The sequence below is a fragment of the Bubalus bubalis genome, chromosome 5 (assembly GCF_019923935.1).
Source record: "Bubalus bubalis isolate 160015118507 breed Murrah chromosome 5, NDDB_SH_1, whole genome shotgun sequence".
Taxonomy (NCBI): Eukaryota; Metazoa; Chordata; class Mammalia; order Artiodactyla; family Bovidae; genus Bubalus; species Bubalus bubalis.
Window position 1 is genome coordinate 75260381 of NC_059161.1, and position 24374 is coordinate 75284754.

Consider the following 24374-nt stretch of genomic DNA (forward strand, 5'->3'; position numbering starts at 1 on the left):
GAATTTATTTATTCTAGTTCTCTGAAAAATGCCATGAGTAGCTTGATAGGAGTTGCAATGAATCTATAGATTGCTTTCTGTAGTATACTCATTTTCACTATATTGATACTTCTGATCCATGAACATGGTATATTTCTACATCTATTTGTGTTCTTTGAGTTTTTCATCAATGTTTTATAGTTTTCTATATATAGGTCTTTTGTTTCTTTAGGAAGATTTATTCCTAACTATTTTATTCTTTTCACTGCACTGGTGAATGGAACTGTTTCCTTAATTTCTCTTTCTGTTTTCTCATTGTTAGTGCAAGGGATTTCTGTGTGTTAATTTTATATCCTGCAATGGCTGCCTTCTGTGGGGTCGCTCAGAGTCGGACACGACTGAAGTGACTTAGCAGCAGCAGCAGCTCTAGTAATTTTCTGGTAGTGTCTTTAGGGTTTTCTATGTAGAGGATCATGTCATCTGTAAACAATGAGAGTTGTACTGCTTTTTTCTGATCTGGATTCTGTTTATTTCTGTTTTCTCTTCTGATTTCTGTGGCTAAAACTTCCAAAATTATGTTGAATAGTAGTAGTGAGATTGGGGACCTTTCTCTTGTTTCTGACTTTAGGGAAAATACTTTCAAGTTTTCACCATCAAGGGTAAAGTTTGCTGTGGGTTTATCATATATGGCCTTTATTATTCTGAGTTATGTTCCTTCTATGCATTGTTTCTGGAAGGTTTTTATCATAAGTGGATGTTGAATTTTGTCAAATGCTTTCTCTGCATATATTGAGATAATCATATGGTTTTTATCTTTTAATTTGTTAATGTGGTGTATCACATTGATTGATTTGTGAATATTGAAGAATCCTTGCATCCCTGGGGTAAAGCCCACTTGGTCATGATGTATGATTTTTTTCATATGTTGTTGAATTTTATTTCCTAGAATTTTTTTTAAAGGATTTTTGCATCTATGTTCATCAGTCATATTGATCTGTAGTTTTCTTTTTCTGTGGCATATTTGTCTGGTTTTGGTATTAGGGTGATGGTGGCCTCATAGAATGAGTTTGGAAATTTACCTTCCTCTGCAATTTCCTGGAAGAGTTTGAGTAGGATAGGTCTTCTCTGAATTTTTGGTAGAATTCAGCTGTGAAGCCATCTGGTCTTGGGCTTTTGTTTACTGGAAGATTACTGATTACAGTTTCATTTCCATGCTTGTGATGGGTCTGTTAAAATTTTATCTTTCTTCCTGGTTCAGTTCTGGAAGGTTAGACTTTTTTAAGAATTCGTCCATTTCTTCCAAGTGGTCCATTTTATTGTCATAAAGTTGCTGATAGTAATCTCTTATGATCCTTTGTATTTCTGTGTTGTCTGTTGTGATTTCTCCATTTTCATTTCTAATTTTGTTGATTTGATTCTTCTCCCTTTGTTTCTTGATGAGTCTGGCTAATGGTTTTTCTATTTTATTTATCTTCTCAAAGAACCAGCTTTTAGTTTTGTTGATTTTTGCTATAGTCTCCTTTGTTTCTTTTTCAATTACTTCTGCCCTAATTTTTTTGAGTTCTTTCCTTCTACTAACCCTGGGGTTCTTCATTTCTTCTTTTTCTAGTTGCTTTAGGTGTACAGTTAGGTTATTTATTTGATTTTTCTCTTGTTTCTTGAGGTAAGCTCGTAATGCTATGAACCTTCCCCTAGCACTGCTTTTACTGAATCCCTTAGGTTTTGTGTTGTCGTGTTTTCGTTTTTGTTCATTTCTATGCATATTTTGATTTCTTTTTTGATTTCTTCCGTGATTTGTTGGTTATTCAGAAGCATGTTGTTTAGCCTCCATATATTTGTATTTTTTATAGTTTTTTTCTTTTTTTTCCCCTATAGTTGACATCTAATCTTACTGCATTGGGATCAGAAAAGATGCCTGGAATGATTTCAATTTTTTGAATTTACCAAGGATAGATTTATGGCCCAGTATGTGATCTATCTTGTAGAAGGTTCCATGTGCTCTTGAGAAAAAGGTGAAATGCATTGTTTGGGGGTGAAGTGTCATATAGATATTCTTAGGTCTAACTAGTCCATTGTATCATTTATAATTTGTGTTTCCTTGCTAATTTTCTGTTTAGTTGATCTATCCAAAGGTGTGAGTGGGATATTAAAGTCTCCCACTATTATTGTGTTACTGTTAATTTCCCCTTTCACACTTGTTAGCATTTGCCTTACATATTGTGGTCTGCCTATGTTGGGTGCATATATATTTATAATTGTTATATCTTCTTCTTGGATTGATCCTTTGACCACGTCCTTCTTTGTCGTTTTTCATGGCCTTTATTTCAAAATCTATTTTATCTGATATGAGTATTGCTACTCCTGCCTTTTTGGCCTGCATTTGCTTGAAATATATTTTTCCCGCCCTCTACTTTCAGTCTGTATGTGTCCCTTGTTTTGCGGTGGGTCCCTTGTAGACAGCATATATGTGGGTCTTGTTTTTGAATCCATTCAGCCAGTCTTTGTCTTTTGGTTGGGGCATTCAACCCATTTACATTTTGGGTAATTATTGTTAAGTATGATCCCGTTGCCATTTATTTTGTTGTTTTGGATTTGAGTTCATAAACCTTTATAGCTTCCCTTGTAGCTCAGTTGGTAAAGAATCTGGCTGCAGTGCAAGAGACCCAGGTTTGATCCCTGGTTTGGGAAGATCCCCTGGAGAAGGAAATGGCAACCCACTCCAGTATCCTTACCTGGAAAATCTCATGGACCAGAGGAGCCTGGTGGGCTGCCGTCCATGGGGTCACAAAGATTAGGGCATGACTGAGCGACTAACACTTACTTACTTATAAACCTTTTCTGTGTTTCCTGTCTAGAGAAGTTCCTTTATCATTTGTTGAAGAGCTGGTTTGGTGGTGCTGAATTCTCTCAGGTTTTGCTTGTCTGTAAAACTTTCATTTCCCCTGCATATTTGAATGAGATTCTTACTGGGTATAGAATGTGGGTTGTAGGTTTTTCTCTTCCATCACTTTAAGAATGTCCTGCCAATCCCTTCTGGCCTGAAGAGTTTCTGTAGAAAGATCAGCTGTTATCCTTATGGGAACCCCCTTGTGTGTGATTTGTTGGTTTTCCCTTGCTGCTTTTAATATTTTCTCTTTGTGTTTGATCTTCATTAATTTGATTAATATGTGTCTTGGGGTGTTTCACTTTGGGTTTATCCTGTTTTGGACCCTCTGGCTTTCTTGGACGTGGGTGGCTATTTCCTTCCATATTTCAGGGAAGTTTTCAAGTATTACCTCCTCAAGTATTTTCTCATGGCCTTTCTTTTTGTCTTCTTCTGGGACTCCTATGATTCAAATGTTGGGGTGTTTAACATTGTCCCAGAGGTCTCTGATGTTGTCCTCATTTCTTTTAATTCTTTTTTCCTCTCTGCTTCATTTATTTCCACCATTCTATCTTCCACCTCACTTATCCTATCTGCTGCTTCAGTTATTCTATTGTTGGTTCCCTCCAGAGTTCTTTTGATCTTATTTATTGCATTATTCATTGTTGATTGACTCTTTTTTATCTCTTCTAGGTCTTGTTAAACATTCTTGCATCTTCTCAATCCTCGTTTCTAGTCTATTTATCTGTAACTCCATTTTGTTTTCAAGATTTTGGATCATCTTTACTATCATTATTCTGAATTCTTTTTGAGATAGACTCCATATCTCCTCCTTTTTTGTATGATTTTTTGGGGATTTATCATGTTCCTTTACTGGCTGAATATTTCTCTGCCTTTTCATTTTGTTTAGATTGTTCTTTCTGGGGTGGCCTTTCTGTATGCTGGAAGTTTGTGGTTCCTCTTTATTGTGGAGGTTGCACCCTATGGGTGTGGTTGGTCGTTTGGCTTGTCAAGGTTTCCTGGTTATGGAAGCTTGCATCTGTGTTCTGGTGGGTGGAGCTGAATCTCTTCTCTCTGAGTGCAGTGAAGTGCCCAGTAGTGAGTTTTGAGCTGTCTGTGGGTTTGGTGTGACTTTGGACAGCCTGTGTATTGAAGCTTAGGGCGATGTTCCTGTGTTGCTGGAGAATTAGCATGGTATGTCTTGCTCTGGAACTTGTTGACTCTTGGATGGAACTTGGTTTCAGTGTAGGTATGCAGGATTTTGGATGTGCTCTTGTTGATTAATGTTCCCTGGAGTCAGGAGTTCTCTGGTGTTCTCTTACCTCTGGCTTTCAGTCTTAATCTTACAGTAGCCTCAAGACTTCTCCATCCATACAGCACTGCTGATAAAACATCTAGATAAATGGTGAAAAGAATCTCCACAGTGAGGGACACCCAGAAAGGTTCACAGTTACATGGAGAAGAGAAGAGGGAGGAGGAAGATAGAAGTGACCAGGAGGTGAAGAGGGGAATCAAAAGGGGAGAGAGCAATCTAGCCAATAATCAATTCTGTATGTGCTGTCCACAGTCTGGAACACCCAGAGAGGTTCATGGAATTAAATAGAGAAGAGAAGAGGGAGAAGAGAGATAGAGGTGTCCATGAGGAGAAGAGGGGCAGTCAAAAGGGAGAGACCAATCTAGTCTGTAATCAGTTCCCTAAGTGTTCTTCACAGCCCGGAACACCCAGAGAGATTCACAGTTAAGTAGAGAAACGTATGGGGAGGGAGGAGATAGAGGTGACCTGGGGGACAATAGGGAGAGTTAAAAGGGGAGAGAGCAATCAAACCAGTAATCACACCCCTAAGTAAAAATGGGTACTTGAAGATTAGATTCTTAAAGGTACACAATTGATAACAGATATCAAAAAGCAAAGATTAAAAATCTAGAGTAGAGGTTAGACTCTGAAAAATACAACATTAAAAATACAAAACCAAGCACAAATTATAAAAAATACATATATGAAATTTGCTTTAAAAAATAGGGTCTTTTTTGCAAGGTAATAGTAGGTTATAAAAATGAAAGTTAAAGGTGTAATAAAGAACTGAAAAATTAGAAAAAAAGATAATAGTAAAAATATATCTAGGAATTTCTGTGGAGCTGTTGAGGGTAGTGTGGGGTCAGTTCAGTTTCAGATAGCTCCTTGTTCCAGCTTATACTTCTTTTCAGGGTCTATATGCCCCCTCCAGTGCTTAGTCAATGCTAACTACAGGGTTTTAATCTGTTGTGCCTGTCACTATGAGAGCAGTTCCCTGTTACTTGTTTATTTTGGCTTCCACTGTTTGCAAGTCTCTTCAGTGTCTAATTTCCGCCTTGACGCAAGGGGGCGAAGGTGGTCACTTTTTTAGGCTCACTTGTTCAGTCGTGCTGTGGGGAGGGAGGAATACTGCAAACAAATATCACTGGTGTGTGTGGGGAGTGCCTACAGTGTATGGACCACACTGGGTTGCCCTAGCTCATGGTGCCTGTGCTTTCCCTGTCTACACTGCTCAGACTCCAGGTTGCTTCGAAGGGGAACTTTCCAAAGCAGGCCCTACGTTGCGTGCACTTCCCAGGTCTAAGCTTCTCAGGTTCAGGTTCTCTGCAAAGGCATAGACTCGGCTGGGCCTGCATTTTGTGCCCTTCCCAGATCCGAGGAGCTCAGGCAACCAGGTGCTTGGCGAGCACACTGTCCCAGGTGTGCAGTGGGTCTTATCACCTCCCTGGTCCCAGTCGCTCGGTTTACTGGGTGTGCCACAAGAGCGCCGTCACAGGTGTGCCGTGTGTCTCCTCTCGGGGGCTGATCTCAGGTTGCAACCCTCCTGGCAGATGTCAACCGTCCAATATCCCAGGAAGACGTGGTTTGCAACTGGGAGCCTGCTCCCAGTTTGGTGGAGGATGCCATCTCTGGGGCCAAAATTGCCCCTCGCCTTCCAGCTCTGGCTGTCGCCTGCCTGCCTCTCTGCCTCTGGTGTGGGGGAGGAGCCGGTAGGCAGCCTGCTAGCTCTCCTTTGGCATTTGATCAATCCTTTGTTCTGTGAGCGGGCCAGGATGTGGCTTAGGTTAGAGCTTTTTTTTTCTCTCTCTCTCTTTCCCCTCTCTCTCTCTCTGTCTGTCCCACAGTTTGGGTTGCTATCTCACGTTAGCTCCCTCAGATTGTCCTCAGGGCATTCAGGACTGGTCCTTAACCCTAAGCAATGCAACAGTGCCTCCCCCACTTGCTGGTGGCAGACGTGAGCATCTGAGCTATTTCTCCACTTGGAGTTTTGGTTAAGGCACATATTCTGTGGGTTTTTTTTTCCCCCCTCCCTGTTATGTTGCCCTCTTCCTGGTGGCTCAGAGGTTAAAGCATCTGGCCGCAATGTGGGAGACCTGGGTTCAATCCCTGGGTAGGGAAGATCCCCTGGAGAAGGAAATGGCAACCCACTCCAGTATTCTTGCCTGGAAAATCCCATGGACAGAGGACCCTGGTAGGCTACAGTTCATAGGGTCGCAAAGTGTCGGACACAACTGAGTGAGTTCACTTTCTTTCTTTCTTTCACTTTATGTTGCCCTCTGAGATTCCAAAACTCCCCACAGACCCACTGGTGAGAGGGTTTCCTGATGTTTGGAAACTTCTCCCCCTTCACCACTCCCTCCCCAGGACTGGTCTCTGTCCCTAACTCTTTTGTCTCTCTTTTTGGCTTTTATATTTTGTCCTATCTCCTTTGGAAGAGAATGGGCTACCTTTCTGGGTGCCTGGTGTCTTCCGTCAGTGTTCAGAAGTTGTTTTGGGGAAGTTGCTCAGCATTTAAATGATCTTTTGATGAATTTGTGGGGGAGAAAGTGATCTCCCCATCCTATGCCTCCACCATCTTAAGACTGCCCCCCACTTAGCATTTTCTTAATTGTTTTGGATTTTTTGTAGGTCTTTCCTTTGTCTTATGCTTATTGCCTATATGTCTCTTTAATATATGTTGTAAAGCTGGTTTGGTGGTACTAAAATCTCTTAACTACTGCTTGTCTGTAAAGGTTTTAATTTTGCATCAATTTTGAAATCCTTGCCAGGTAAAGTAATCTCGCTTGTAGATTTTCCCCTTTCAGTACTTTAAATACATCCTGCCATTCCTTTCTGGTCTGCAGGATTTCTGCTGAAACATCAGCTGTTAATTGAATGGCTTTTCCCTTGTGTGTTACTTGTTGCTTTTCCCTTGCTGCTCTTAATATTCTTTCCTTGTGTTTAATCTCTGTTGGTTAGTATGTGTCTTGACATGTTTCTGCTTGGATTTATCCTGTATTGGACTCTCCGTGCTTCTTGAACTTGATTGACTATTTCCTTTCCCATGCTGGGAAGGTTTTCAACTATAGGATCTTCAAAAAAAATTCTCAGTGCCTTTCTTTTTCTCTTCTTCCTCTGGGACCTCTATAGCTCAAATGTTGGTGTGTTTAATACTGTCCCAGAGGTTTCTGAAGCTCTCCTCAATTATTTTCATTCTTTTTGCTTTATTCTGCTCATCAGCAACTATTTCAACCATTCTGTCTTCCAGCTCACTGTTCCATTCTTCTGCTTCAGTTATTCTTTTATTGTTTCCTTCTAGAGTATTTTTAATATCAGTAATTGTGTTATTCATCTTTCTTTGTTTATTCTTTATTTCTTCTATATCCTTGGTAATTGTGTTAATTGTGTTGATTGCTTCTTGGCATTTTATGCCTTCTATTTTCAAGGTTTTGGAACATCTTTACCATAATTATTCTGAATTTTTTTTCAGGTATTTGAACTATTTCCTCTTAGCGTTTTTTTTTTTTTTTTTTTTTTTTGGTCTTGTGTGCTTCTAGTTTGTTCCTTTATTGAGCAATATTTTTTTACCTTTTCTTTTTTCGTTGTTGCATTTGATGTCTCCTTTTCTCAGGCTTTCAGGTCGAATTCCTTCTTCCTTTTAGTTTCTGCCCTTGCTGTGTAAGGTTGTGCCAGTGGTTTGTGTAGGCTTCTTTTTGGTGTGACTTTTGTTTGTACTCTGGTGAAAGGAGTAAGTTTTTTTTTTTTTTTTTTCCTTCTGATGGGCAGGGCTGTATGAGGTGGCAATTCTGTTTACTGATGACTGGGTTTGTGTTTTTATCTTGTTTGTTGTTTGGGTGAGGCATCCTACACTGGGTGCTACTGGCAGTTGCGTGATGCCAGGTGTAGACAAGCAGAGGCCTTTATGGGAGTTCTCACTAATAAATACTCCCTGGGGTTAGGAGTTTTATGGCAGGCTAGAGTCTTTTCAGTGCTCCCACTGCAAAGGCTCTGGGCCTGATGTCTGGCCAGGGAAGTGAGATACCACAGGTGGTTTGTAATGGCATTAAAGGGGATAAAACAAAGACACTAAAACAAGAAATGGACTACAAACCTCAGACAAATGGCAGATACAGAATCAGGCAAGTACTAACAAAAACATGGGAAATATACCACATAAACAAAACCAAAACAGTGAAAAAAAATAAAAGTAGAAGAGATTGATTCAGTGAGCATAGGAAAGTAAGAATGATATCAACTAGTTATTAACAAATCTGACTAAAAGCGTAAACTGGAAAACAAAACCAAAGCCATAGGTCAACTGGGGAATAAAACAACTAAAGCAAACAGACTAATGAACATAATGAGGAAAAGCGAGAAAAGGAAAAAAAGAAAGAAAGGCTAGAGAAGCAAATTTAAATAGAGGTAGACAAAGAAGCTTTACATATATTAAAGAAAAACAACAACAGAAAAAGAATAAGAAAAGCAAGCAAAAGAATATATATGGAAAAATAGTGATAATAATTTTTTTAAAGCTTTGAAAATTAAAGAGGAAAACAACCCTCAAAACCACAAAAGACCAATGTAGAGGCAGAAGTATTTAAAGGAAATTAAATGTGTGGTTAAAAAAATTTCTCAAAAGTGTAAATAGATTTAATTGTAGTATTAAAATCAACAGCTACAACATCAGAGAGCAAAAAACAAGTAAAAATTAAAAAACCCAGTAGCAACTACTAAATAAATTAAAATATAAGAATAATAAATATTTTTCTTGGATCAGCTGTCAGCATCCTTTTCCTCAATGTGAGTCACAGTCCGCCTCACCTCCCTAGGATGCCTCCAGTTCTGGGCTGGTCTCTTACCTGTTGTGGCCGCAGCTCAGACTCTAATCTGGTCCTACTCTTGCATGTTCTTGCTCTCGTCTATATCTGCCAGTGCTAGTGTGTTTTCTTTTGCAGGAACTCTCATTATCCTTTATATATTCCATAGATACAAAGTCTGCCAGGTGATCATGTGGATTCAATCTTCAGCTTGTACCACTGGTGGGAATGTTTTGGTTCTATTCCTTAGACACCTGCCCCTGGATTTCACTTGTGGTTTTATCTCCACCTTTGCATGTGACTCGTCCACAGGAGTTTACTCCTGAGGCTCCCCTGGAGGACTTGGGTGTGCCCCAGAGAGGACTGAATGTGGAGGTGGTGCAGTTGCTTGGATTGCAGGAGCCCTGGCAGTACCAGGTACTAAGGGGAGCCACTGGGTAGGAAAGCAGGAAATATGATGCCCTTAGGGTTTTTGTAGCCTCTGGTTGCTCTGTCTTTGTGGGATTGAGCTAGGGAGTGACACAGGAGCTTGGATAATGGGGACCATGAAAACACCGGATACTTAGCTGTAGCTATTGTCACAGGAGGTATGTGACTATTAGGGACTTTTCTAGCTTCTGACAGCTCTGCCCAGTGAGGATTGAGCATGGAGGTGACACAGCTGCTTGAATTTTGGGAACCCTGGCAGTGCCAAGCATGCAGGGAAACCAACTGACTCAGCTGTAGAAGCGAGGGTCCTATTAGAGTCGTTTCCTAGCTTCTGGCACCTGGCCATCAGAGGGCCTCTTTGGCTGGTCCTTCTCTGTTGCTTGACCCCTTCAGCCGCTTACAGGTCCCCCACTTGGGGTCATTCTCTGTTGTTCATCGTATCAGGGACTTAAAGATCACCCTGGCTGGAGTCCTTCTGTGTTACTTTGCACGTCAGGTCCTTAAAGGGCCACCCTCCCTGTGTTGTTTCAGCTGTCTGGTGCTGATATGTGCAGAGAGAGACTATAGAGATGGCTGCACCCTCAGTGTGTGACTCAGCAGTATCACCCTGCCTCCAGGTTAGCTGGCTTTGCTTCATAAGCATTTCCCACTGCGCTCTCCTCTCTCAGGTTCCTTCACACCATCTTCCTTCAGTCAATCCAATCTCTGTTCTATCTCCAACCTGAAGCACTTTCTAGGGGACTTGCATCCCTGTCTGGTGTAGGTTCAGCTGTGGCAAGGATTGTCTGTGTGATCCTCATTCCATTCAGACTCTCACTGGTCAGCTGCTTCACTCTCCAACAGAGTCAGTGCTTCACCTCTGTCGCAAACATTTGCCCTCCCATGCAGCTCTGTCCCCGCTTCAGTTGCCAACCCCAGATGCAGATTCAGTTCTACTCACTCTCCTCTTTTTTTGCCCTGCTTCCTTTGTCCTGCTGAATGTTGCCTGGTTCTATATATTCTTTTCCAGTGGTCAGGTTCTCAGCTGGCGTTCTGCAAGATCTTCTGTGTCTGGAGGTGTATTCCTGATGTATCCGTGGAGAGAGATGTACTGTTCCGCCATCGTGGATCTCAGTGTATGGTATAGAGCCCACACCTCACTCCAAGTCAGGATTGCTGTGGGTGGTTGTCGAACTTCTGTTGTTGGGTCAGGATAAAAAGCAATGGATATCTTGTTCTTCTCATTTGAACATACTTCTCAGTTGATCATTTTTCTTGACTCTCTGTGTTGATATCTGTGCATTAGACTAAACATCCACTTGTCCTAGTCTTCACAGATTGGCCTCAGTAGTAGAACCTTTCCAGAATTCAGCCTTTTCAATCAGCTAGGCCAGAATTTTGGTTACTTCTCTAACCTCTCTGCTCATCCAAACTTCTGAGTTTGTAGTCAGCCTTCTCCAGGATTCGAGAGTACGCAGTGATCTACAAGTCAGAATACTTGGTGAAACAGGCAATTGGAGTTTATCACCTAGCTCACTGTGCACTGAACTGGGGAGAGGAGCTGTGGCAAATGCTTGCATGCTACTTCAAACCCTGTGCCTCCTGCACCATGATTTAGCTCTCTGTAGTCCCCAGGCACAAATGCAAATTTTGGGTTTCATCAGCTCTCAAGGACAGGTTAGTTAGAAGCCAATTCCTCAGGCAGAGCTGGAAAAGATGAAGGTCCAGATGTGCTGTCTCACTCCTTCCATGGAGAAACTGGGAGTTGCTCACTCTTCATTAAGCTAAGGGAAGACCTGTGAGAAGTGCTGGTACAGATTCATAACTGCCACTTCATTTCTGTTATCCTAGGAGATTGGAAATCCTAGGCCTCCCAGAGGCAGGTAAATTGGAAGCTGGACCCTGGACTAGCATTTGCAAAATCAGAGATCTAGATTGTGGATCAAACTCCTTGCTCCTCCAGGAGAAGCAGGAAGTTGAGTGTTCCCTTCAAATTGTATGGTCCTTTGCTGCATGGATTTTATTGCAGGAATGTTCTTAGTTTTCCCTGCCTCTTAGGATTTTGGCATTTTCTCACTTGCCTTGAATGCAGAACTTCTCATCTACTGTTTCTATTTTCAATCGAAGGAGCTGATACACACAGAGTTGTTAATCAGTGTGTCTGTGGAGGGAAGGAGAGGTCAAGATGGCCTATTCCACTCTCTTACTAATATCACTGCAGTGTTTCCAAATTATATGTGTTGGGCTTGTTTGCTTTTCTATTTTCAGTTTTAAGGAAAAGCAATTATTGATTTTCATCTTTATCATTACTATTATTGCTATGTAATTTTAAAATTCCCCTCAGCACACTTTAGTGTCATCCCGTAAATCATATAAAACTTTAATTATCATGGTTTTATTTTCATTCAATTCAAAATATTCAGTTTTCTCTTTTGAGTTCTTCTTTATCTGTGAAGTACTAAAAAAATTAGCTGAATTCTATGAAGATGTCTGGTAGGTGACAGAATTGTACTTTTCCAAGTTTAGTTATTCATGGTTTGAAGGATCAATATTTTGTCCTTAGTAAAATGAATGGATGTATTGATCTTTGTCATCTTCGTTGAACTCCATGTACTGATATGGCTTTAAGCACCCAGTTTTGATGACAGCATTTCAAATTCTCAGAGACAAAGGCTGGGGTAACTGTGGTGGAAGATTCTGTGATCGTCACCTGATCTGTGTTCTGGGTTGTGTAAGAGATCCAGACTAGACAATACTTTCGACAAATCCCAGGAAAGGAAACCCATTGCTAAAAGATTTCTGACATGCTGTGGGATTCCAGATCCTTTAGACAAACAGATTTCTAATAATTTCCTAGAAGGGATTTGGAGTATTTTAAATCTTGCTTTGTTCTAGAAAATAGAAATCAAGTGTTTTGGTTTAATATCTTTGGAAACTCATAGTTTTTTTTTTTTTTTTCTCTTACACACGACCTTAAATGATTAGAAGTTTTCTTGGTTTATAGTCATAAGCGACTCCCCTTTTTTGTATCATTACCTTATTTGGGTCCTTATGAAATGTGTATCAAATATATGCTTACCTTTTCTTTATGCTTTCTCCCTTTTAGAAACATGTTCAAAATCCAATATAAGGATTGAGAATGGATTTTTGTCTGAATCTACCTTTACGTATCCCCTAAATAAACAAACAGAATATAAGTGTAAACCAGGATATGTAACAGCAGATGGTAAGACATCAGGGTTAATTACATGTCTGCAAAATGGATGGTCAGCTCAACCTGTATGCATTAGTAAGTATTTCATTATCTTAGTAGTCTTTATCTTGATGATAACTATACAGAAGTATTAACTTTGTTCTTTTGTCCTTTTTTCTTTCTTTTTTTAATTTTTTTGCTGGGGCAGGGTCATATGAAGTGTTTTGTGGTTCCATGGCTGTATTTGAAAAGATCAATTACAAAGCTTTGAAAAATGTATCTTTTTTTTTTTGCCTTTAATGATTAATTACTAGTGGAGTAGAATATCATTGTACTATTTAGTTCAACGTTTTGTCACTTTAAAACATCCTGTGACTAAAATCTAATTTTGCTAAGAGCCTTACCTGTCTGCCGGGATAAATTCATTTATTTTCAGCTGAGACCTTTGTGCTGATTGCATCTGCTTTTATTTTAGGAGACTCTTAAGCCAGAGTCTCTGCTCCTAAGCCTAAAAGTTATGTTTTTAAGCAAAGATGTGAGGCCATAGTGCATAAACTTCAAATAATATGATATATAATTCATATGTTTCAGTCTCTAGGATAGATATCCTTGTGAAAAATTCTCTCTTAGGAAATCTTCATAAACATCTAGTTAGTGGAGACAGAGAAACACTTCTAGACAGGACCAAATTCTGCTGTGCTGAAGGTTTTTCTTGTAGCAACACATAGATGTTTATGAAGATTTTCTAAGAACAATTAATGAGTTTGTTTTATTCATCCCAAAGCTACACACTGATATTTTTGAAGTGATATTTTACATATTCACTTTAAGTGAAGTGGGTATTTATAATATCCCTTTCTACTGTTTTCATTTTATTTTTTCCAGTGTCTATACTTGCTACAGGCACTACACCCTCAAAATGAAAAAAGTTTCACATATCAAACTTATTTTATTTTAATATATGACAACTTTTACATTCTAACACTCTTTTTATGAAAAATGTCTCTATTATTATATTTTACTAGTATAATTTTGCTTTAATACATTATGAAGTTTGAAGTAAATTATTTAAACTATTAACATCAGTCTATGGTGTTAGTGAGGAGAAGGCAATGACACCCCACTCCAGTACTCTTGCCTGGAAAATCCCATGGACGGAGGAGCCTGGTGGGCTGCAGTCCGTGGGATCGCTAAGAGTTGGACATGACTGAGCGACTTCACTTTCACTTTTCACTTTCCTGCATTGGAGAAGGGAATGGCAACCCACTCCAGTGTTCTTGCTTGGAGAATCCTAGGGACGGGGGAGCCTGGTGGGCTGTTGTCTATGGGGTCGCACAGAGTCGGACACGACTGGAGTGACTTAGCAGCAGCAGCAGCAGCATGGTGTTAGTTAAAACAGATTGTTAACATATTTTCTTGTAAATAGCTATAAATAATAAAATTGTGTCTGTATTCAATCTCGATAAGTATAAAATAATATACAACCATTAGAGATATAGTTGGAAAAGGAAAATCAGCATGTGAATTTTAAAAATTTTATAGCATCTTTAAAAAATTAACTTGCCTTTTGAAAATTACTTCTTTTTTTTTAATTTTATTTTATTTTTAAACTTTACATAATTGTATTAGTTTTGCCAAATATCAAAATGAATCCACCACAGGTATACATGTGTTCCCCATCCTGTACCCTCCTCCCTCCTCCCTCCCCATACCATCCCTCTGGGTTATCCCAGTGCACCAGCCCCAAGCATCCAGTATCGTGCATCGAACCTGGACTGGCAACTCATTTCATACATGATATTTTACATGTTTCAATACCATTCATTGACATTTTCTCTGGCAAATATGTCACAACTGCTAATTAATTTGGCATATTAATTAGGAAAATGTTGTTATGAAAATAGTATAATACTTCTGTAATGGCTTATTTTAATACTAGCTTTGGAAAAAAATGCACAAGTACAGCAACTGAGGAACATGTTCATAACATAAATAATTCAGGAACATTAAGTGTTGAGAAAAATGTTGCATAAAAATACACTTATTTTCACTTTGAGTAATTATTTTGGGACAGTGATATATCACTGGCATGGTTGGCTAATATTTTATGATTTGTACATACTAATTGGTGAAGCCCTTTTCCCTTGAGATGAAACTCAATCAAATTGCCCACTAAATAATATTAGAAATGAAATCAAAATCCCATTATCCCTTAGAATCCTGTGACAGGCCAGTATTTGAGAAGGCCAGAGTCAAAAGTGATGGCACGTGGTTCAGGCTGAACGACAGGCTGGACTACGAATGTGTTGATGGGTATGAGAACCGAGATGGACGCACCACAGGCTCCATAGTATGTGGTCAAGACGGCTGGTCTGATAAAGCTGCATGCTATGGTAAGTACTCTTTTCCAGATGTTCTTTCCTTCAAGATAAGCAAAATTTAGCAGTAATTGTCAGAAGTGTTTTATTTGTACCAAATTACACAGATCTAGAATCATCTTTAAGGAATGATGCTTCCTTCTACTTTAATGTAAACTGGAAGGAGGGGAAGTTTTAAAGTCCAATGACTCACTCAATACCAAAATGACAGGGTCTTGCAACCTGTTCAAGTATTTGCTTGTAAGTGTCTGCTTATACCTCCTACCTTGAATGTTAACTTCTGCAGGTTTTGACAGGTGCTTTTTATTTTCTGACTTGGACAAGTTCTGAGGACAATGACATGGATCTCTTTTATTTTGCCAATCAGATGTGTTTTTTCCAGGGTTGGAAATAGGGCTTCAGTCTCTGGTAAGCTGAGTGGATGTTGAGTGTCCCAAGTCAAGGGAAGAGTTATGTGCAAACTTTGGCAGCAAGGTAATATTTGGAAAATATGAAGGTGGGCGGATTCTACTGAATGAGAGAGGATTTTATGAGCTAAAGCTGATATGAGGCAAAGGAAAGATGAGCTGGGTTATTTCAAGGCATATTAACATTGATTGATTTTATGATTCATGAAAAGCCATAGGGAATTTTAAGAAAAGGAATGATATAATTTTATTTGGATTTTTGAAGGCCGTTTGTGGATTTTTCTGTATGCTGTGCTTATGATGGACAAGAGAAGATTCAAGAAACCATGTGGGGTGAAAAAGTGTGGGGATTAGATAAATTCTTGGCTGACGTGATTCAGAGCAGAGAATAGATTTGGGATATATTCTCCTGGTAATAAATGCACATAACATTGCTAACTGTTGGTTGTCAGAAAGAGCAAAAGTTGAAGGGACTCATGTTTTGAATACCATTTTCTCATAAGCAAGCAAGCAAATGGAAATGACTTTGTACATGGTACTGGCAGGAAAAAGAACACTCTTGCAAGAGCATCACAACTTTGACCTGAACACATTGTGGTTGGGCCAATGGGGACCATAAACATTGGACACATCAACTGTAGTGTTGAATGCATAGGTTTAAGCAGGAGATATACACATGAGATTATCACTCTCTAAATTATGACATCAGATTAGAAAAGAATGTAGAATGAAAATAGAAGAAAGCTCAAGACTGAGTCCTGAAGCTTCCAACACTGAGGTGTCTGACAGAAGAAGAATAGATGGCAAAGTGGACAGAAAGAAAGGAGGACCCAGAGAATTTAGGAGAAAAAAATGTCAGAATGAATGTTGCATAGATTGGACAGAATAAAATGATTTAAGAGCAAGGGATAATAAATTGACTAATAGTAATTTCTATGGAATCAGCCTGAAATGGTTCTATATCCAATTCCACCATTTGCTAAGTATGAATCTAAGGGCAACAACCTTTTTGAAGGTTTGTTCACTCCTCTGAGTCTGTAAAATCATTTAATATCTACAAATGTTCTAATATTTCAAAATATCTTTTAGTTATTAAAATAAATTATTCATATACACTTGTCATAATGCCTGCCATACAGTTTAATCAAGGCAATTGTAAACTAATTACATTAGAATAGTTACACTAATGAATACTTCTAATTCAGTTAATAAGCCAGGTTAAAAGACTAAAAATGTGGTGCCAATATTAATTGTGAGAGAGACAGTTTCAGGTGGAGTTCACAGGGGAAAACCTACTTAGAACCTGCTAAATAAATTATTAGTAAGAAATGCAATATAGCATGTGGACATAACTCTTTGAAAAGGCTTGGTTATGACAGAGAACAAGAGGTTCAGGATAGAGATTTCAGATAGATACACAGGGGAAGCTTGTTAGAGGAACGGGCCAGGCTTGTTCAACAGTGTCCAGAGCCCAAATTTCACTTTCAGGCTGTCAGCAAGCACCTAATATATGCCAGAAGTTGCCTAAGAGTAATTTTGAAGAATACAGTGAGGGACGGTGGTATGTCTTTCAAGAGCTTTCATGCCAGTATGAGAAAAATAAAAAGATGAATTAAGGCAAATAATGAACCAAAAAGTAAAACTATTTCTATTATATTAATCCAATAAGTGTATTCTAAGAACAAAAGAATCCAAGTGCTTAGAAAGTAGGAGGGACTGCAGGTGAAGTTTATGTAGGAAGACGTCTATGCAAAGAAAGCCTGGAAACCTTTCGTCAGCAGAGGCACACGCCTTTGCGGCAGCCGTGGCAGCAAAGCAATTGGCTTATTTTAAAAAGATTAGATGGTAAAGAATCTGCCTGCAATGCAGGAGACTTGGGTTCAATCCCTGGGTCAGGAAGATTCCTTGGAGAAGGGAATGGCAACCCTCTGCAGTATTCTTGCCTGAAGAATTCCACAGACAGAGGAGTCTGGTGGGCTATAGTCCATAGGGTCAAAAAGAGACATACCTGAGAGACTACAATTTCACTTTCAAAATTTCTGAGCCACCTGACAGTAAAATATCCACGTGCATTGCGGGAGACCTGGATTGGATCCCTGGGTTGGGAAGATCTGTTAGAGAAGGGAATGGCAACCCACTGCAATATTTTTGCCTGAAGAATTCCATGGAATTTTGGCAAGCTGCAGTCAGGGAATCACAAAGAGATGGACACAACTGAGCTACTAACAATTCTAAGTAAAGGGAAAGGCTTTTAACATGATCATGTCTTTCTTACAGTCACTCTATTGGAAGACAGCAGTTGGAAAACAGCCTAATGCCAAGACCTTTTTGTTGTTGTTAAAGCAATATTTAACACAGTATGATAAAATAGGAATTTTACATAAGATAAACATAAAATATGTAAACAAAGTCACATACCATCAGAAGTATTGCTATGTGGAAGTTTGGAATAGAATTTTAGGAAAGGAAACCCAATGGTTCTCATCAATAGTAACCTCTCATCTAAGCTACAAAACTCAATATTAAAAAAAAGCAGAAACAAACTTATTGATTTTGGGGGGAGGGGGCATTACTTGTAAAACTAGTTAGCTTATGTATAATTTTATGATAATGTTTGAAGAATTTTAGATAGTATGATTCTACTTTTTGGTGAGATTCTAATTCTTAAATTCCAATTGAGAAGTTTAAAAATGATTTAGCAATAGGAAGATTCCAAATAAAGAATAATGAAATTTTTGATAATATGTAGCAGTCCCTGGTGGCTCAGATGGTAAAGAATCTGCCTACAATGCAGGAGACCTGGGTTTGATCCCTTGGTTAGGAAGATCCAGTAGAGAAGGGAATGACTACCCACTCCAGTATTCTTGCCCGGAGAATTCCATGGGCAGAGAGCCTGGCCAGCTATACTCCACGGGGTCACAAAGGGTCAGACACAAGTGAGCGACTAATCCACACACAGCAATGTCACAAATTTCATAGATTTTACACATTTTCAATGATAAGTTTATACATTTTTAAAATGAATCAGAATAATTAAGCATATATTAATAGTTAAGCTCATTTATAGGTACAATAAGATTAGATGTTTGTGTTGTCATATACATAATCAAGACACCTAGAATATGCCTATGTGACCTTGAACATGTTTACTCATTTTGTTTCATGTTTCAGTTTGATTTCTATACTTGTAGATAAAATTAAGTGATTTTTAATGTACCTGTAACTCAAGTATAAGAGAAATGTCTCTCTTGTGTGTTCTAGTTTCCCAGTTATATTTTTTATAATACCATTTTTTCATTTGTATTCAGTTTTAAAATTGTGTATTTTTTATTCTGAGAGAATATTTCTACATTTTGAGACCAAAAAAGTAGCATTATATTTTGTAAATGTCAGTGATAAAATCAGATCCAGTATTAACAAGTTGACTTTACAAATAAATTATCAGGCATATATGTTGCTTCTCAATACCTTAATATTTCTCAAAATCCCAGATGAGTGCAGAGGATGTATAAAACCTAACATGTAATGTTTTTCAAGGAAGAGCATCAATGTGTTTTCTGTGTATGCAGTATCCAGCACCTTGTTTTATGTTACACAAATAATATTTATTTTGCAATGGTTAAATATTCTCACTCAATTACTTATCTTTTTTGATAGAAAGAGAATGCAGTATTCCTGAAATGGATCCATACTTAAATGCTTATCCCAGGAAGGATACATATAAAGTTGGAGATGTGCTGAAATTCTCCTGCAGTCCAGGCCGTATTATGGTTGGAGCAGATTCAGTTCAGTGCTACCACTTTGGATGGTCCCCTAAACTTCCAACGTGTGAAGGTAAATATTTATCTGACAGTTGTTGGAGCAAGAGTTGGGATTTCAGATATCAACCTTTTTATTTCCCTCCCTTAATTTTCTGTCCACTTCCAGTGCATCTATAGTCTAATGCATTAAGGCAGAGATATACCCACCAACGTGGAGAAGGAAATGGCAACCCACTCCAGTATTCTTGCCTGGATAATCCTGGAGACAGAGAAGCCTGGTGGGCTGCTGTCTATGGAGTTACAGAGAGTCGGACACGACTGAATGACCCACCAAGGACATGTACTGGGTAGTAGATACCTCGGTTTTCCTTCTTTAAGAAATTAACCTCCAGGTGCTTCTTGAAATATGTGGTGGAGAATCCACAGAAATGCATGAGGAACCTGACACTGGCAGGATTTCTTGTTAGTTTTCCTTTTTCCTGCAATTCCACCATTAATATTGGAGAGTTTATATACTGTGGGCTTTACATCTAGTGTCCTCAAGTATATCTAAAGAGTGTTCAAGTAACTTAAAATCAGTTCAGTCACATGTATCAAATCATGTGAATCAAAGTTAAACTTTTCAAATGCTTCTCTCAAATGATATTTTTTTCAAAAAGTTTTCACACAGTGTTTCTGTGGAATAAAAGTATTGCTATAATTTATACACCCAGATTGAGTAACTGGTTTGCATATTTATTTAGCATGTCTGGATAATGAACATGCTTTCTGAGCATACATAGACTTCAATATACAAGTTCAAGATGAGTAACAGAATCAGTAAACACTATTCTTTTTTCATTGTTTAAGAATGCTAAAATAAATTATATAACAAATAAAAGATCATTTAGAGAAATAAATTTCTGCATTAGCTGGATTTTTCAGTTATAACACACAATGTAACCATAATTTATGCAATATTTCTACAGTAAGGAAAGTAAAGTCCTGTGCTCTACCTCCTGAACTTCCTAATGGGAAAGGGAAAGAAATACACAAGGAAGAATATGCACACAATGAGGTCGTGGAATATACTTGCAACCCCAAATTTCTGATGAAGGGTTCTCGTAAAATTCAGTGTGTTGATGGAGAATGGACAGCTTTACCTGTGTGTATTGGTAATGTATTAAAAGTAGTAATATTTCAAGGTAAATCATTACTCTTATTTGTATCCATATACACATTTAAATAATATTTTAAAGACAAACATATTTGTGGATTTTCAGAGGAGGAGCGTACCTGTGGAAATATATCTGACCTTGATCACGGCGATGTCAAGCCTTCTGTCCCTCCCTATCACCATGGAGACTCGGTTGAGTTCAGTTGCAGAGAAGCATTTACAATGATTGGACCCAGATTTATCATGTGTATTAGTGGAGAGTGGACCCAGCCTCCTCAGTGCATTGGTCAGAATACACATCTCAAATTGACCTTTAGTATTTGCAGCCATTCTGTTGAAATTTAGAGTTATCCTTGAGAATGTCAGATCTTAAAATATAATGATCCCAAACATTTGATTTTTATAGTCCAATATGTGTTGAAGAGGAAAAATATAAACTAGCAATAGAATTTTATCCATCTTTCTGTCCTCATATGGACATCGTTTATCTTGACAAGTGTGAAACTAAACCTTACTGATAGATACTCATGTAATTAAAATGGGAGTACTAGTTACCAGGAAAATACAACTATCATTGCAGAAATGCCATTTTTGCTTTTATATGGTACTCTTTCTTTTAGAACATTGGAAACCAGGAATTATAGTTGAGGAAAATACCCATTTGATACATTTCTGTAGGAATCTTGCCTCTCTCAAGCTTCTAACTGATAATTTCTCTATCTGTTTCAAATTCTGCAAAGAGAATTTACTGTGTTGGGGAGGGTGGGCTCCAGCCCTCCCTGTTAGTAGGTAACTCTGTCATGGAAGGCACTTGGGGTGGGGCCAGGAACTGCCCTGACACATTTCCCTGTAAGAGATTCATCCTGACTCTTGGATGATCAAGTCTTTGATCACCGACCAGGAGAATCAATGTTAGCTGCCTTCTTTCATTTTTTCTCTTGGAATAGACTTTTTCCTGGAGTTTTCCTGGGCTCTGCATTCAAAGAGAGCCCTGGATTTCCAGGCCTATTAACTCATTATATTTCTAGTCATTAATTATTCCAAGAGGAAGGTAAGGCTTAGGCTTAGGCCCTGAGTGAGGGCAGGGACTGATAGCTGTTTTCTTTGCCGACAGTATGTCAAAAGACTCATTTCAAAAGACCAGTTGACAGATGGGAGACATTCAGTAGGAGTTTATTTAGTTAAATAGTAATTTTTTTTTGCTTATTAATCCCTGCATTTTCATGAACACATTATTGTCCTAGGTATTGCCAGTTCTTCAAGACCAAACCTCATCTTTGTCCTCTTCTATCTCCTCAAATGACCTCACCTCATTTAACTTTTCATTCTACCTAATGCCAAAATGTTTGCTTCAATTATTACTCTTCTGACCTCAGAGTTTTCCTTGCAAAAGTTAATCCTCTACCTGTATTCAGTTTAATGTAGTCCCCCTTTGCTATAATAGACCTTATTCCAGTTTTCTTCTCTCAAGGTTTATTTTGTAACTCTGTCTAATCTAGCTTGTCATTCTTCCTACTATGCTTATTCTCTCCTAATAAAATAAGTCTGCTTTCCTTCCAGAAATCAGTCCATCATAGGATGAGGCCCGCAGCCACTATTTCTCCTTTTGAGTATACATCTTCCTTTGGCCACCATTCCTTGAAGAATACTACTGGTTTTATGTCCATCAACACCCTGAACAAAATTTAAAAACAGGGCTAATTCCCAAGCCTTTAGTGTGTTTTCAATTCAGCTTGTTATTTTATTTTTTCAGAGTTTTATTTTGATATCATCATTTTTCTTTGACTATCTACTCGACTTTTCCTTATTTTATTCATTTCACTTAACCTTTATCATTAACAAATCATTAACATATACTGCCAAAGACCTATATGGATATTTTGTCAAATTCAAAAAGAACTGCCACCTGCATTGAATTTATGAAATAGGTATATATATATACATAAAGCTTTTTTAGTCCAACTTATCCTGGAGCTATAAAAAAATTGTATCATGGCTTTATATTGCATTATAATGATCTGATACATAACATAGTGGCTCAAAGACTCCAAGTGTATATGCAAGATAGGTTGTAACTTTAAGTACCCATCTTCTTATTTCAAGTGTTTGTTTATTTTTGGTGTCAGGTAAAAGATTTGCTTAAAAGTTAAGATTCTATACAAAACACCTTGGATGTAGTTTTCTTATTATGTTTCATTACATTTCTTGAAAAAACACATGTAAAGTAGCAACTTGGTATGCTTTGTCCACAGAAAATTGTTTTATTTTATTGTTTTAAGATTGTGAATTAAAAATAATGTAGAGATGCTTAAGGTCAACAAGCAAATTTATGAACATTTGCACAAATTTCAAGTTTGGGACCAAATTTATTCACATGATAGCTATTTGCTATGTAGATCATCAAAAAGTATTCCAGTCAAAAAGGCAGAAATCTTTAGGATGGGTGTTTTCTCTGAAATTTCAAAAACTGGACACAAGACTCAGGCTCATGTATAATTTTTCATCTCATGCAATTTGATCAGCAATAACTTGGCTGGTGGAATTTGTAGGCATAAATTGTAACATCATATTGACTCCATAGCTATTTTTTGTTATTAGCTGTTTGGTTCTTTAGAGTTAGTCTTTTCAAGAGAATGTTTTCATTTTATAGCAACAGATGAACTTAGGAAGTGTAAATGGCCAACATCATATTCACCTGAAGGAAAACAAGCACATATGATTGAATATGACCATAGCACCAACAAAACTTACCAATGTCGAGGAAAATCAGGCAAAATCAGACACAAACACTCAGTCTGTATAAATGGAGAATGGGATCCTAAAGTAGACTGCAATGAAGGTAATCTCTTGTCCATAATGTTTTAAAAAATGTATTATATATCTCTCTGACTTGTAAAAGTAGTATCTTTGTGTCCTTCAAGGAAATTTATCTATTTATCATTCCAAATATTTTCCATCTGCAAGGTAATTTAGAAGCTAATCAAAATACTGTGTCTAAATATTAATTGTATAACGTGCCTTAATCAGCTATGTGACAAACAACTCAGAGACTTTGTGACTTTAAATTAACATCTGGCCGTAGGTGTGCTCATTTCTATGGAAAAGCCATTGTTTCTGATTTTGTGTATTACACATACATGTACTTATGTTTATGCTGAACTATTATGTATTTATCGACATATCTATATGTATTAATCTATGTATCTATTTATATATATTTATGTATCTATCTAGTCATCTATTTTGGGAGAAGGCAATGGCACCCCACTCCAGTACTCTTGCCTGGAGAATCCCATGGACAGAGGAGCCTGGAAGGCTGCAGTCCATGGGGTCTCTAGGAGTCGGGACACGACTGAGTGACTTCACTTTCACTTTTCACTTTCATGCATTGGAGAAGGAAATGGCAACCCACTCCGGTGTTCTTGCCTGGAGAATCCCAGGGAGGGGAGCCTGGTGGGCTGCCATCTATGGGGTCGCACAGAGTCGGACACGACTGAAGTGACTTAGCAGCAGCAGCAGCAGCAGTCATCTATTTTTCTGTTTGTTTAACTATCTTGAGAAGTCTTGAGTCATGTTTACATGATGAATTCCATTTGAATAGGTTCATTTCAATTTTCCACTTTTAATATCTGCGTTTCTCTTCTCCAACTCTATGACTTTTGGACTCCCTATCCTCAATATGTTTACCAATTTCTACAAGCCTAGAATATCTAGAAAGAAGCTTCAAATCAATAGAAAACCAGATCTACTGTCTAATATTCCACCTCATAATTCATCCTTTTATAAAGATCCTAATATAAAAATCATACAACAATAAAGCTGTATTAATGGAGAATAAATTATTTAGAAAAACATAACTATTTGGGAATTAAACAACAAGCTTCTAAATAACTGCCATGCCGATACATAATATACATTGTATATTATGGGCTTCCCTGGTAGTTGTGCTGGTAAAGAATCCGCCTGCCATGCAGGAGACCCCAGTTCAATTTCTAGATCAGGAATATCTCCTAGAGAAGAGTTAGGCTGCCCACTCCAGGATTCTTGAGTTTCCCTGGTAGATCAGTCTATAATCTGCTTGCAGTGGGGAGGACCTGGGTTCAATCCCTGTGTTGTGAGAATCCCATGGAGGCAACCCA

At 38.2% G+C, this 24374-nt stretch overlaps 1 protein-coding gene across 15 annotated transcripts in view; it reads left to right on the plus strand.

The window, feature by feature from the left end:
* CFH (complement factor H) overlaps positions 1-24374 on the plus strand; it is a 482162-nt gene that overhangs the window by 52353 nt on the left and 405435 nt on the right. For 7 of the 15 annotated variants that reach the window (XM_045165769.1, XM_045165761.1, XM_025286138.3 and 4 more), the window contains exons 10-15: positions 12447-12629; positions 14750-14926; positions 18976-19152; positions 20048-20233; positions 20342-20521; positions 22886-23074. The exons of 1 other annotated variant lie outside the window; for it this stretch is intronic. In XM_045165769.1, coding sequence (XP_045021704.1) covers positions 12447-12629; positions 14750-14926; positions 18976-19152; positions 20048-20233; positions 20342-20521; positions 22886-23074 — 1092 coding nt within the window. Of the gene's footprint in view, positions 1-12446; positions 12630-14749; positions 14927-15293; positions 15344-18975; positions 19153-19245; positions 19272-20047; positions 20234-20341; positions 20522-22885; positions 23075-24374 lie in introns of those variants that run through there. 7 more of the 15 variants (XM_045165767.1, XM_045165766.1, XM_045165762.1 and 4 more) reach the window with 6 other exon arrangements.